This window comes from Larus michahellis, chromosome 5, assembly GCF_964199755.1.
Source record: "Larus michahellis chromosome 5, bLarMic1.1, whole genome shotgun sequence".
NCBI classification, from domain to species: Eukaryota; Metazoa; Chordata; class Aves; order Charadriiformes; family Laridae; genus Larus; species Larus michahellis.
Window position 1 is genome coordinate 49050371 of NC_133900.1, and position 15757 is coordinate 49066127.

Sequence of the window (15757 nt, forward strand, 5' to 3'; positions counted from 1 at the left end):
TCCCTTGTACAGAAGAGCTCTGTGTAACAGGTCTGTGAGAAGCATTCTAGGATTAAATAACACTATCAAGACCATTTCCACCAAAGTTTTCAAGTTTAACTCTAGACTAGGAGCCATCAGTAAATCTCCTGGCTAGTGAAGGGCTGATTCTTAGTGACTTGTATGACTTGCAAAGGGGCAAGCTCCAAGCTATTCTGTTTTCACAAATAGCCCCATTCATTTCCCTAGAACTAATTTACTGTGTAGGGCACTACCCTCTGTGAATCAGGCTGCTGGAAAAACCTCTTCAATGTATCCTTTCATCCTGATTTGCAGCTTTCCTACCTCTGTGGCTTCCTTTCTCAGTGTGTAAGGGAAAAAAAAAAAAGAAAAAAAAAAAAGAAAAAAATTGCAGACACTGGATATTTTAATCCTATGTCAGTTGGAAGGGCTTGTAAAATCTCTAAATACAAAACTACTGGAACAAATGTTGCCCTTTGCAGCACAGTAGTCAACAAAACTTTCCCTGGTATCTAGAAGGGCATTGCCTGTCTCTTCTCTGCAGGAGGCAAAAAGCTCTTCATTTTTACTGAATTGCCTTCCTGATTTCAATTAACTAGTTCTGTTTCTGATCCCACTTTCTACTTATTAACTCTGGTGTCTTGCTGCCCCGCTTTCTTTTTATTTATCAGGTGCTTACATCATTTACTACATTTTACTCGATAAACTTGCCACAGTAAATAAACAGCAGTGTCCTATGAACTTTCAGAAGGAAAGTGAATGAAAAGTCAGTCGGACAAATCTAATCTCCAGGGGTTGAATAGGGCACTTTACATTCTGCTAAGACTTGGCATAGAGGTTGGAATGGGAAGTGTGTCCTTTACTCACAATACCCTGTGTTAAAAATATCCTGGATCACGTCTGTGAGAGGAGGGAAGTGTTAAAGACTTGAAATCTTCAGGGAGCAGTATATAATTTTGTCAGCACACCTGCGAAATAGTTTTATTCTAATAGCACTGGGACCAATTCTCTCACCTTTGGACACCTTCACCAGTTACTCATATCTTTGCCTTTGCTGGGAATCTACCTCCTGTTCGTTAACCCTTCTTAATTAACATGAGACAAGAGCAGGCTTCTCAGTCTGGTTGAATTGTTGCAGTTTGTAGATGTAGCTGTTATTTGCAGAGCAGAGGGCTGGAATCCAAAGTCTTGATCTTGTAATATCTTTCTTAAAACTACACACTCTCTGTCTCTTCTTATCTTCTGCAAACTGTCAAAGTTACATTGTGGGTATGGACTGCCATTCTTTCCCAAAGTGGGTCCGTGTTCTGGCCCCTTGTGTGCTTTGCAGATTCACATGCCCTTAGTTCCAAAAAATTTTGGTGCTCTGTTGGGTGGTGAAATCAGAATCTCCACATTCCTTGGTATGAGCGTAAAAGGGCAGCATGATCCTGGGCTGTGTTTTCTTCTGTACTGCCTGAAGCAGCGAGATTGCACCTGAGGCATGCAAGACCTGCTCATTTTTCAGAACTGGTTAAAGCTTACAACAAACTGTTGCAGAAGAGGTTCTTCCAGGTCTTTAACATACAACCACTTGGATCTGCTTGTCTAAATGGCATCTAAACGTTGAAATTCTCTGGCCGCTCCCCTGCCTGCACACTTGACTAAAGATCCAGTTTAAATCTTCAGCAGACCTATGGTGGCACCCTCTTGGCCTTATATCCTAATACTTCCACTCTCACTGAGCCACGCTATGTCTTGCAAGGGACAGTATTTTCCGTCAGCTGCATAGATTATGTTGCTACTCAGCACTGGGGAATAACTTGGATTTTCAGAAGTTTGGTTTATCATCTCTAGCACAGATGAGGCAGAAGGCTTGTGTGTTTGTGGACTGTAAGTGTGTTTCTTGTACATGATCTACAACATCTGTATCCATTGCAGATATATCGTGACAGGATGCCCAAGAAATAGTTAGGGCTGCAAAGGGAAATGTGAAAGCTCCCGTGTGTATTCAGAAGTCATGATACAAAATCCGTGCGTTCCTTTGGAAAACTGCTGGTATGGTATATTGTTGTGTATAGGCCTGTTTTGACTGATGCTCGGGTCTCGGTAATTATATTCACAGAATAGGAAGCAGATTTTTTTCTATTTTTGATGTATTAGATGATTCATTCGAAGTAGAATAATACTGAAACTAAAATCTTTTAAGATCCTGAAAGTAAATTAGCTATCTCTGTTTAAAAAGATGTTATTTTATTTTACACTTTTAAATAATTTATCATATAACTTACACTAGGTAACAACTAGCTTATGTGCTTGGGATTGATGATAGTGAGTTTCTAAGTATTATAGGCAAGAATTACTATTTTTAATTTGTTGGTATTTGGTTATATTCCACGCAGCTACTGAAGACAGGACAACTTGGAACACATCATAATTGTTACTGAGCACAAATACTGCAGGACCTACTGGCATATTTTTTTCTTTCAAAGATCAGGTGCCCCTTAAATAAGAGCCGTATACAGGAGGATTGTTAGTGTAGCAGAAAGCAAGCTCCTGACATAAAGCAGCAGGCAGTATTCCTGCTGCTGATCTGGCATGTGATGACTCGCAGGAGGATTGCATTAACAAGGTGACTGCCACATGCAATATTTATGAGCTTTGTACCTTTGGCTGCCAATGTACAGCAGTCATTTCCGCTAGGCTGGGTGCTCTGGGAGTGTATTGGAGTTTGTGGCGCCTTAAATATTCACGTGTTTGTGACTTGATGCTGCACACTCTAAAGCATAAGCTTTCTTTTAGGTACACGTAGAAATATTGTGCTCTCAAGTCCTGTAATGCATATTTTGAAGGGCAATCAGCATGCTCCTTAATGATGAGGTGGTTGTCTGCTTGAAAAACAAGATATGTGGAGCTTCCCTCGGAGGCTGTGTCTCAGCTGGAGAGGAGCATTTCTTGGAGCTTTCACCTGTTAAACTTGACTGCATTATAGCATAGTGCTGCAGTGTATTTCTGTCTGAGCATACATTTACATGTTAAACAGTATATGATGACTGGTAACTACATGATACTTTCTTCATCAAGCAGGATCCTATTAACCATCCCACTTGATCAGGCATTCACACACCTCTGTAGAGCGAGCTGTGCAGTGTGGTGTTCGCCGGGATCCTGGGAGATCACGGCTTTGTCAGACTTTACAACAGTTAGCTTTGGACTTCTGAGAATCCCTAAAAATGTGGGTGGAGGACATGACCCAAGCTTATTTTTAGCACCTGCTTTCAGTTGCTGAACATCTCCTGGTGCTATCAGCCCTGTTATGGCAGCGCTGGCTTAGGGGGGGTCACAGCCCTGGTGCACACCTCATTAGTTATAAGGAAGCGAGAGAATGGGGCAGACCAAACTCTGTGTTTAACCTGACAATGCATCTTCTTAAAAAATCTGATTTAAATTTTCAAAGGCATAAAAAATAATAAAATATAACCTATTTACTAATTTTTGGAATGGAAACATATTTTTGTATTGCAGTTAATCTTAGGTATATTTGTAAATAGCATGCATTTTTAATCACGGGACAAGGTTCAGTATGCAGGCCAATGTTGCTATCCCAGGGCAGTCCAAATTTTCCTACATCTCCTTGCTGTGGATGCTTTTCTTCCTGTGTCTGGGTATCCATCCCCTCCTCTTGAACACAGTGGATATTTGAAGTCTTTACATATTCTGTTTTTTCCCTAGAACTACAATATTTATGTAAGTATCTTTATATGTCACTTTTGCAATAGTGCAGTGTGGATTCTTACGGCTCTTTTCTTTCCCACATCCCCTCCACTAGTACATGACTTGTGCTGCAGCACGAGCAGTATTTTCTCTGCTTTCTGGTCATATTCTGAAGTGCAGAGTTAGCGAAGATGATTTAGAAGGGCCAAGTAGCAAGGACAGAGCAGCTAGCAACCATGATAAGAACTGGGAACCTAGAAGATTCTGAAATTCACCTTAAGTATCAGAGGTGTGTCACTGTGATGTATCTCTGTTGGAAACATCCCATCCTAGCACTATCTAAACTTGTATCCCAAAGGACTTGTTTGAAGAACATTGGCATTGCCCTTCTCTAACAGAGAAAGCTCCTTAAGTGATGTTCAAACGTGTGTTGTCCTTGGGTAGTTGTTCTGCTTTTGCACACGTGCATTTTATTTAGGGTTGAGTATGACAAGTTTTCAGGAAAATGAACTTCAGTAACCAGTTTGCTTGGTTTACTCTCCTGCAGGGCACGCCACTTTTGAACTGGGAGCTACGTGGATTCATGGTTCACATGGAAACCCAGTCTATCATCTAGCAGAAGACAATGGTTTACTTGAAGAGACTACTGATGGTGAGAGAAGTGTTGGACGGATCAGTCTTTACTCCAAGAATGGGGTGGCTTATCATCTTACCAACAATGGGCAAAGGATCCCGAAAGATGTGGTTGAAGAATTCAGTGATTTATACAACGAGGTTGGTATTAACCTCCTTTTGTCAGGTTGTAGGTTTGCCTGAAACGGTGAGACCCCCTTGACAGTTACAACATTCTGTGTGCTGAACAAAGGTAGAAAACCAGTAATGTCTTTAATTTCTTTGCAAGGAATCAACACTTAGTTTGCACTCATCTGCTTAACTGTACTCCATTTGTCCCTGATGTGGGATTAACTCACTGTTGTTAGGAAGAACAATTTTTCCACATTTGTCATCAATTTAATCACTTGCAGCAGCTATTGCTGGGGAGATCTAGTCGTTTGCTCTAGAAAGTTGCTACTTAATTAAAAGAGTAGAGGAGGGATCAAATTACTAAACAAAGTACAACGCAAAACCTTAGCAACAACCAGCTAAATATTGTAGCCCTGTGACATTTTATTGATGTTATAAATACCATAGTGGGCCGTGTAGTATGCCAAAGTCAGCACAGTATCATAGGAATTAGGAATTTTAAGTCTTCTTGCATCAGAAGGAAAGGAACATCTTTTTTGTTAGATTCAGACCAGCATGGGCTTCAGTTTAAGATTATTTTAATTTCTTTTGGTCAATGTTCAATGACATCCTCTTCAGGTCAGTGTAGATGAGGGACTCAGTATGTGACAGAAGAGCCAAAAAGAAAAAAAAAAATAAATCCAAACTACAGAGGCAGAACCTAAAAATACTAAATAGAAGCCTGCAAGATGGAAATGAAAATGCATGTTTAGTGAAAAGATTAACGTCTGCTAAAAAAGCAATAAGCCAACTCAGACAAAAAAGGCCAAATTTACTTTAATGTAACTTGGCAACTGCTTCTGTCATCTTAGTGTTTCTTTCAGAGGGAAAATGGGGTTTCTTACTAATTTGCGTGTTGAAGACATACGAAAGGTTGGTATTAGTTCTTTCTGCTTTCAGTGGGAAGACTTGGCCTTAGGTAGAGTCAAGTGAAAGAAGGAGGCTTACCAAAATTAATTGTGATTATTCGCCACATTTTTGTGCAGAATGTCTAGTCCTCCAGGTAATGTGATCTCTTAGTGGGTTATATAAAATGGAGCAAAAAATTATTATTTTTACCAGGCTGTAGCCGTACCTAAAACCTTCAGATTTTCATCTGACAGGGAACTTCACCAGTATTTTTGATGCTTGGCTAAACACACACTGGTTACTCTTGCATATTTCATGTTTAAAAATATGCGCATGAGCATTTAGGAAGCCACCAAGAGAAAAGTCACTGTACCCTGTAAAGAATTACCAAGAATTGAATGGGGAGCAGAAAGGGGGATTTTTTTGTTTGAAAAGACTTTTGACGCTGTCCTGGGGCTCTGAACACAATGGCACAAAATAATTTCAGTTTTAGAGAGGGGTAGTAGAAATTTCAAAGAAACCTTGTTATGGAAGGAATTTAGCAACCTGTGGCGGGGAGGGAATTCTTCTTGCACAAATGCAGGTGGAGATAATTCATCAGAACAACTTTTTCGTATTACTGGATTGAAAACAGAACCAGAGCCAGCCAGGAAAAAAGACAGGTGAGATATGTGTGGAGCAAGATTAGCAGCAACTGAGACTAGAAAAGAGAGGGAGTAAGTGAAAATACTGCCGTGAGCAGCATTATTTATGTAAATGGAACACTGCCAAACTGCATGCAGTGCTCAGTGATCATCGTGTCTCAAAGATGATAGGAAAATCTCCAGCGAAGGGAGAGTGTCAGAGGCAGGCAGACTCTGAAATGAGAAGAGAATACAAAGATGAGAGGTACTTAGCTTTGAGATACAGCCAGTAAGATAAAGGCTATAACAAGGTGCCAGTGTTTTAGAAATTATTAATTTGGTAAATCTACTCTTCCTTTTAAAGCAAGAGAAAGGGGGAAGCCGGTGACACGAGAAACCACATTAAAAGTTAATCTTCTTTACGCAACACGTAATTAGCTTATCGTTGCCACAGGATATCTTTATCGCTACAAGACAGAAAAGGCTTTCACATTTATGGATTGTAAAAATGTCTACAGCTACTCTTTGCAATAAAAAAATATGTAAGGGACAGCTTAAGCCAAGAAGAGGACATCAGCCAACCTCTTACTTGCTGTTGCTGGGGAGGTGCTTGCTCTGTCTTCCTTCAAAGTGTGCTGGAATTTCTTGCGGAAGCAGCTCATGGTTTTGTTGAGCTTTTGTCGCAGCCTCTTTGGGGCATCAGATTGGACGATATTTAGTGATTTAAGACAGCTGGCTTCCCTGCGCTGCTTAGGAAAAGTGGGAATTAAGGTGAGCTACGTGATCTCCTGAAAATCTCCAGTTAAAAAGGCTATGAAATATAAGTGCCCTGGTGGGTGGGCAGTCAGGAGTGTGTACAGCAGGCATGTGGATTTGGGGACCTTTTCCTCTGGCATAAGGTGCAGAGAATTTTTTCTGTTTACACATGCTGAGTCAGCCTGGTGCACTTCTTGGGTTTGTTTCTTTTTTTTTTTTTTTTTCTCCTCCCACACCGTCATTTTTTTTTTTTTTTGGTCCTAGCTTGCCAATACTTTCTTGCTTTAACTGGTGATGAAATGGGTGCTGGGGAGGAACAGTAGGAATTTGACCTTCAGTTCTGCATCTCTTTTTTTCTTGAGGAGGCAAGCTTTTTGAATGGTTTTGTTAAAATGTCTTGAAGTTGTCCAGGATAAAAAGCCATCTTACAGATCACCAAATCCTGGGGTCAGGCTTCTCCCTTGCCTTGAAGGAGCTCCCAGGCCCTTCTCAGAGTCTTGGGGCAGCCTGCTGTTAGCAATCCCACCATCATGTCGTTTCATCTCTCAGGCTGCATCTCCCCCTTCAGAAGAGGCTGAGATAGCAAAGGCTGTGACACATGCTGTCCTGACTTGGAAAAAAAAAAAAAACAAACAAAACAACCAGAAACCACATGATGGGTGCAAAGCCTAATCAGGGATGGAGCACTGGCATTAACAGTGGAAAATGTAGTCCTGAATGAACGGGGCTAAATTTGTCACAGTTTAAAATGCCTGCCCTCCCCTGCACAGCTGGCTCACTTCCCATGCACTCACACACTGCCCTTCTTTCGCTGCAGCTGCTGCCATGTGCTTGGGCTCAAGCATATGCCTTCAGCTCTGCTTCTCCATCTGTATCTCTCTCGCCCCAGTTATCTTGTCATCTGGACACCAAATTCTAGTGAATGCAAAGTGCAGAGGGTCTCCCTCGAGTGTTTCGCTTGGGTAAGCGGAGTCACTGAAGGTGGAGCCTAGCAAGGCTGAATTCAGCCTTGCGCTGAATTTTCCTGGTGTGAAAGGCAAGGCACCCCAGTACCTCCAGAGCTTTGCCTCGCTAGTTCATTTGGAAAGTCCTTACGCTTTTTCCAGGCACTTGTCCAATCTTTTTTGGCTGGCTCCTTCTACTTCAGTACAAGTTTTGCTTCTTTTTGTTTGCAGTAGCCTGAATTTCTAATAGCTGTAGGGATGCCACACAGAAGCCTTTATTTGGTTACAAGGAAGCCAAGCAGCAAGACTGCTCAGCTCTTCATTTCTCTAGCAGAAAGTTACCTGTGAGAAATTGTCTTAACTGAGAGGCTGTTGCGCTGCACTGAAGTCAGTCAAGATTGATCATGGGCTTGTGACCGAGGTGACCTGAATCCTCCTCCATGAGAGTGCTGGAGAACTGAGCAATGCCTGCAAAGAAGGTCTCCAGTCCTGCAGAGCAGCTACCTGGATTTCCAACCAAGTATTGCCAAGCGATGCACCATGAGAAAGGGCATTGAGCCTGCTATTATCAGGACAGCTCTCCAGCCACTATTGTTTTAAGACTGTGCTTCTTAGACTGTGTACTATGCAGGGCTTGCACTGCTCAGGGTCTTCGTCAGTCCCTCAAAGGGAGGGGGCACCAGCACTGGAAGGTTGCCCAGGATGTGATGTCTGTGCCATGTATTCATAATCTTCCTGCCTTCCTCTCCACTCCTGATAGGGTAACCGGGGGAATCCTAGGGCTGGGGTGGAATTTTTTTCCTCTGCCTGCTTATACCACATCTGCATGACCCTCAAAGAAAAGGGATAGGAGTGTGACCTTTGAGGGTATCGTCTGCAGCTTCACTGTCTGTGTATGTGTGTAACTGCTGGGAAAAGGTGAACAGGGACAACCCATCTCAGAGTTGCTGTTCTGTCCCTGCTAAATCCTCATTTCCCTCTCCAAAGAGCTATTTAATGCCAACTCCCAGGTACTTGTAAAGGGCAGAGGGAGATGGTGAGCTTGACAAGTTAAATGCAGGTGAAAAATCACACTGCTTTGCCTGCCCAAGAATTCCACAGTCCATCGGACCAGCCTGATTTAGAAAAAAATGCCTATTTTTACTTAGGCTTTTCGGTAAGGATGTGGTCCCTAAAGACCTGCTTCACAGGAACCCTCCCTTTAACAATCAGCTAATTAATGGCCTTGTTATCTGTCAGCTTTCTCCTGTGTGCTGCACAGCTTCTGGGGGAAGGATGCAGCCAAAGAATGACAAAGTTTTCCACCCTTCTTACCCCCACCCTGTGCTGGGCTTGGTGCCATCCCCAATTAAGCTCCAGTGCCTTGCCTTCTGTTATCATAGAAAGCAGGACCAAAGGGCCACTGAGAGTCACCGTTCCCTCCCTGCCCCTCTATTGCACTGACAGATGTCTGGCCTGGTAACAGCATGGTCCTATCTCCATCGAGGTTTTTTTACTGACCGGGGATTAAGTCACTGCATTTTTTAAGCCAAGTGAGAAAAAGACAATGCTACGGATCGTCACCGGCACTGACAGGAAGGAGCATGGATTGGGATGTGCTTTCCTGACCTCCTTCAGTGCTGAGAAACTTCTTTATTTAGATTTGCTCTTCCTAAGAGACTGCCTCTTCCTGTGGTGGAGGAGCACGTATGTGCTCAACACATGTAGGTGGAAGCCTGTAGGTAAAAGAGAGGGTATTTCTGGTGAAAGCCGTGTTCCCTGCAGACACCCTGTTTGTGAAATGCTCCACAGCTGGTCACAAAGAAGACAGAATATGTAAGATGAAGTGAAGCCATTTTAGGATTATACCCCTTCAATTAACTCCTTTTAATTTCTGACATTGAGACCCATTGCCCCGCAGGATTGTATGTAAACTCTCAGAATTACGGATGGAAATCTGCTTAGAATGGTCAGTTGAGATGTTCTGTGTCTTTTGCTTCTGCTGATGGTTCTTGCAAACAGGCTTCTAGAGCGGGTTGTTCTGCCCAAACCCACAGGATCTTTAGAATCATAGAAGCATAGAATAGTTTGGGTTGGAAGGGACTTCTAAAGGTCATCTAGTCCGACCCCTCTACAATGAGCAGGGACATCTTCAACTAGATCTGGCTGCTCAGAGCCGCATCCAACATGGCCTTGAATGCGTCCAGGGATGGGGCATCTACCACCTCTCTGGGCAACTGTTCCAGTGTTTCACCACCCTCAAAGTAAAGAATTTCTTCCTTCTATCTAGTCTGAATCTGCCCTCTTTTAAAAACCATTACCCCTTGTCCTATTGCAAATGGTCCTGCTAAAAAATTTGTCCCCACTTTTCCTGTAGGCCCCCTTTATTACTGAAAGGCTGTTACAAGGTCTCCTCGGAACCTTCTCTAGTCCAGGATGAACAACCCCAACTCTCTCAGCCTTTCATCAGAGGAGAGATGTTCTGTCCCTCTGATCACTTTTGTGGCCCTTCTCTGGACCCGCTTCAACAGGTCCATGTCTTTCCTGTGCTGAGGGCCTCAGAGCTGGACACAGTACTCCAGGTAGGGTCTCACCAGAGCAGAGTGGCAGAATCACCTCCCTTGCTTTGCTGGCCATGCTTCTTTGGATCCAGCCCAGGATACACTTGGCCTTCTTGGCTGCAAGCGTACCTTGCTGGGTCATGTCCAGTTTTTCATCCACCAGTACCCCCAGGTCCTTCTTGGCAGGGCTGCTCTCAATCCCTTCATCCCCCAGCCTCTATTGATACTGAGGGTTGCCCCAACCCAAGTGCAGGACCTTGCACTTGGCCTTGTTGAACCTCATGCGGTTCACATGGGCCCACTTTTCGAGCTTGTCCAGGTCCCTCTGTATGGCATCCTGTCCCTCAGGCATGTCAACTGCACATCTCAGCTTGGTGTCATCTGCAAACTTGCAGAGGGTGCACTCGCTGTGTCAGGTCTGTGATAATAAAAAAGGGAGATCAGTCTGGACTCTATATGGTGTAGCTCTCTTTGCTGATGGTCATGGTGCTCCCAGTTTGCATGCATGGATATTTTGTAGGATTAACTAGAAAATAAGCAGAACCTTTGAGGTGGTTTTTGATGCTGCCTTTCACCAGGCTCTGTGAAATAAAGCCCACATGAACTCTTTCAGGAACCCTTTTGTCATCACATCATGATGAAGTGATTTAAGGAGAATGTGGTTCTAAATCTCACAAATGCCTATTCCTAGTGACTTCAGAGGTGGTCCCATAGCATGATGATGCTTTGTGTTATTATGAGCAGTTTCCCACCTGGGGAAGCAAAGCTGAATTAAATCCAACTCCAGACAGTACATTTCTGCTCCTACTTCATTAGTAATGTACCTTAAACGAGACTTCTAGTGAACCTTTTCCATAGTTTCTTATACAGAATTTATTTGCAGCGCATGAACATTAAAGAATACATTTTGAGTAACTTTTTGATTCTTTTATTAAGACAATGTATCTCTTAACGTAGGACTTGCTGTTGTTTCTCCTCTTGCTTCTTTCCTACAACATCTTTGCCTTCTGTTCTTTATCAGATGGTTCAGCACCCCCAAGAAGAGAAAAGCAAGGAAATAATGGGGATTCTGTGAAAAAATAATAAATCCTGATGATGATTATGCTTACCCACTCTCTGATTGATGGGATGATATATATAGGAAAGACTTTACTTGATGTTTACAGCACAGAGCACTGTGCATTTCTGCTCTTTTCTCTATTGGGCAATGAAGAATATAATGGTTAATAAAAACATACCCATGGCTCGCTCATCCTGTTGGCCAAATGGTATCTGGGTTTTAACACAGCTTTGCTTGTCTTGTGAATACATTATCTGCTTATAGCGTGGAATCGGCTTATGAAAGCTGAGCTGCATTATGCTGACGCAAGGTCTATGCAGCTTGTAATTGCTGGAAGTGGTTTGGGCCTCAGAAATCAGTGGACCTGAGAGCTGTGGGATGTTGAAACTGCCAAAGAGTTTTTAGCGTTGGGGGACAGAGAAGAAGCTATTTCTTTTTGTTTGCTGGGAACCTTTGTTTCATTTGGGTCATTGGTCTCCACCTTTCTTGTCTGGAAATTTCCTTGGAAAGGCTGTGTCCCAATCAGTGTCTACAGTTCTCTTCTGTATTCAGCAGTACCACTCACTTTTCTTGTGATTAAGTCTCTGGTTTTGTAGTTTATTTTCCCTGTTTTTCATTCTTTCACTTATTTTTTTTCTTCAGTTTCCTCCTCATCCCTTAGAGTTGTTCTCATCTACTCTCCTTCCTCTGTTTACTCACAGACCTGCTTTCTCTTCCTCCTGCCACTACCATGTATTTTCCATGACTGCCTCCCCTTCCTCATCGTCCCTCTATTTTGCCTCCTTAAGGAGGACTTTACTCCTAAAACCCAGGAGAAAATTAAGCTTCTGGGGATCATCGGGATGGGAAGAAACTACAACGTGATGAATTAGCCATATCAGCAGAGAATGAGAAGATGTAGGAGCTTTTGAAGGAGTGGCTGTCACAGTTCTGCCAGCTTCCTGCCAGGTGTTTACTTTTGAGTTGAACTCCTCAGTGTGTCTGAATAATCTGTCTCCAAAGAAGAGTCATAAGTTGTAATCAAACCACATTTGACAGGAAAAACTCACCAAGCAGGGATCTTGCCTCTCTATTTGTAAGAGTACTGTGCAGCCCTGTGGCATGATATAAATGAGACTGTGACTCATTCTGGACAAACAAGTCAATAAGGGGATAAGTTGCACTTCTGGGAGGCATCTTTTAAAAGCTTTCCTGTGTTAAAAGATTCCTCGGAGTTTTTCCATGGAAATGAAGGGCCATGATTCAACTGCAGGCTCTTCTGGCAATCCTACAGAAGCACTGGTTACTCCAGACAGCCACAAGCAGATGGCCAAAGTGGATGGTTGTTTTCTTGCTTTTAAGTAGCTTGTATGGTAGAAAACTGGGGTTAAAAAAGAAGTTAGGAAGATCTCCTTCAAAGAACAATGATTTGTTAGAAGGTTTTTTTCCTGTGGGTCCTTCTCAGGCTGGCTTCTGGTGGAGGGCTGCTGAGGATGTCTTTGTTTTCTGTGGGTCTGTACCTGTCTTGTGCTCAGCAAGTGAAACGTGTGTGCATACGAAATTCCTTTGCTAAGCCTGTGTTGGTTGCTTACTGTTTCTCAGGGGACAACCGAAAACTAAATATGAAACTGAATCCCCCCCAGCCTGGTGTATTCCTGAGCATTATTGATAAATAATTACAATAATGGAGAGGGTGGGAGGGCTGGTTCCAGTTTGGAGCAGTCAAAGATCTGAGCCCTGCAACCTGAGAAAATTTTAGATACAGATACAGAGTCTGCACCTGGAATTGCATCTGAGACACTGTGGTAGGAGATGAGCTGGTGCCTTATTGTCAGATGCAAGGATGCACGTGGGTCCTGCTGCTTGACTTCATTCCCTGGAGACTTTGGATGGAGACTGGGGACAAGTCAGACTGACACTGCTCAGCAGAGCCAGAAATTGCACATAGCAAACCCAAGCTTGCTCTGTAGAGGTGCTCTGCAGTCTGCACTTACTCGGCTTACTGATCCAGCTGCAGTATCAAAACAGCTGGTTGAACAACAAGCCTTAGCTACTGAAAATGGCAGGACTGCCTCACTTAGTCTTCTGCAAGTGATAGAATGGATATACTCAAATTAAAAAATAACTTAATAGTAAGTTAATGGTAACTTAATGACTTAATAGTAAGTAGACTGTTGCAGGTGAGTAGGGGTGCCTGGAGGGAAGTGTTGCTTCCTGCCTTCTAACCAGTATAGCTGTGGGCGCAATTTGACATGGTGTTGGAGCAGAGTGCACAATAAACTGCCAAGGTTGATCTCTAAAGTTGGCAAGAGAAGGTGATCTGAATGGAGGAAAAAGCATCCTGCTTGGGGCTTGGATTGTGCTGTGAATCACATTGTCCGTCTTTCTGTCGTGTCTCTGGCAGGTCTATAACCTGACTCAGGAATTCTTCCAACGAGGTAAACCAGTCAATGCTGAGAGCCAGAATAGTGTGGGCGTCTTTACACGGGACGTAGTGCGCAAACGTGTCAAGGCCGATCCGGATGACACAGAGGCTGTCAAGAAGCTGAAACTAGCCATGATCCAGCAGTACCTTAAGGTGTGTATGCATGTCATTGTTTTTTTGTTTTAACTAAGAGCAGACAAATCTTGAACCTCAGACACCTGGCTAAGCCTTGCCTATCACTGGAGAATTGCTTTCTGTGGTCTCTTGCAGCTGGGGCAGTTTGTGTTCATATTGACAACTCTTCTTTATGAGCCATATCCAAGGACAGTGGGCTGCAAGAAATAATGAAATAATGCCTTTTTTTTTTTTTTTTTTCCTTCTTACCTTAAACTTCCAGCTTTCTAATTAGAAGGGGCTTTTCTGGACCATGTTAAATTTTCTGCTGTGATTTAATGTTTTCTTACTATCTGAAGCTACTCTATTGTCAGGTTCTTTTAGTAATGTCTTGTCTTGTGCCTTACACCTGGGACCCCATGATCCCGCCTGAGCGTCTTTTACCCCCTTCTGCCTCTGTCCATATCTCAGAGACCAGAGGAAATGTAACTTTGATACTAGTAATTCGCTGAAGAAATCCCTAGAAAGCATTTTGAAGGTAAAGCAAAAAAATCAAAGGTAGATTATATAAACCCATGTCCTAATCATCTTTCCTCACAGCTTTCCTAGTTCTTTTTATCTCGTTGATGCCTTGGCCTAAATGAGATCTCTGTGGGATAAGAACTTAATGCTGCATCAAGCACTGCACAAGTAAAGTGTAACAGTCATTCCTATTTCAATTATAATGACTTAAAGGCTTATGAAATGAGGCAGGGGAGGCAAGCAGAACTCTGTGATGTGGGTAAGTGTATGGTACTCACTATTTACAGGTGGGAAGCTGAAACAAAGAGAAGTAAAGACCTGAAGAGTCTCATAGGAGATCTGTGATAAAGCTGAGATTTGAACCTAGGTGTTCTGAGTGCTGTTCTGATATCTCAATGTCCTAACCCAAGAGCTTGTATCACAGGGTGTCTCCACAGCTGCTATGTAAAGACTTGTTATTTACTGTGTTATCCATGTAACATCACCCATGCAGACGACATTAGTCATTTGATATAGCTCTGGTTTTCCTGGTGGTTACTTCTATGGTTGCTACAGGTTGTCACAGTCAGAGACTTTTCTGCAAGTCTTTTGAATCCCTTCTCATGTATAAATACCTGAGAACAACAAAGCTTCTGATACTTAAGACTGTCAGATCAGAACAGTTGCTGAGAGAAAGGGGATTAACCGGTGTCTCAGTCAAAGTATAGTCTTGGTAATCGCCTGTTTTTCTCCCTGGCATTTTTCCTTCATGGTAGAAAGAATAAAATAGCTATCACCCATCACTGTTTATTATCTTTGTAATGTAGAGTGTCCTGTTGGAGCATCCAGGCAGGATGAGCGGCCTGTTGCAGGACCCAGGGTGCAGGGTTTCTGTTGTGGGCCATCAGAACTGGCCCAGGGTGAGTCATGGAGAGTGCTTGCTCAGCTATCAGGTGGGGTAGGACCACAGCAGACTCGGAGGATAAATCTTATTCAAGACCTAACTGCTGGCAACCTGGCCCAGCAGTAGTGCCGGCTCAGTCTTCACTGGAGTCATTGGGCAATGACCAGGAAGGGGCTGACAAACTACTTGTTTGTCAATACAGTCACAGGAGCAGCCTGTGAACTACTTGGGACAACTTTGACTTGTTTGCTTGACATCTTAGCACAGCACAGAGATTCCTGCCCTGCACCAGGATGCTCCACGGGGAGAGGGTCTAGGCTTGCCAGGCTTCCAAACATGGTTGTTAAAGTGTGGAAAGGCCTGGAAAGTTGTCCCAAGTGTGAGGGAATTGGCCAAAGGGCAAGGAATTGTAATGTTCCCTTTGCCTAAAATGCTTAAAGAATTACAGTGTGCGAATCATTGTGACTCTGGTGATTTGCAGATTTTAAGATTGCTGTGTCCCATGCCTTGGTATTATCATTAGAAACTTATCACAAGACAGGCCGAACATCCTGCCTTTGTTTCAGGGATTGTTGGAAGCTACAGC

General features: G+C 43.1%; 1 protein-coding gene across 2 annotated transcripts in view; it reads left to right on the forward strand.

The window, feature by feature from the left end:
• The window catches only part of SMOX (spermine oxidase), a 54986-nt gene that overhangs the window by 30731 nt on the left and 8498 nt on the right, over nt 1–15757 (forward strand). For both annotated transcript variants that reach the window (XM_074587247.1, XM_074587248.1), the window contains 2 exons: nt 4241–4467; nt 13632–13805. In XM_074587247.1, coding sequence (XP_074443348.1) covers nt 4241–4467; nt 13632–13805 — 401 coding nt within the window. The remainder of the gene's footprint in view (nt 1–4240; nt 4468–13631; nt 13806–15757) is intronic.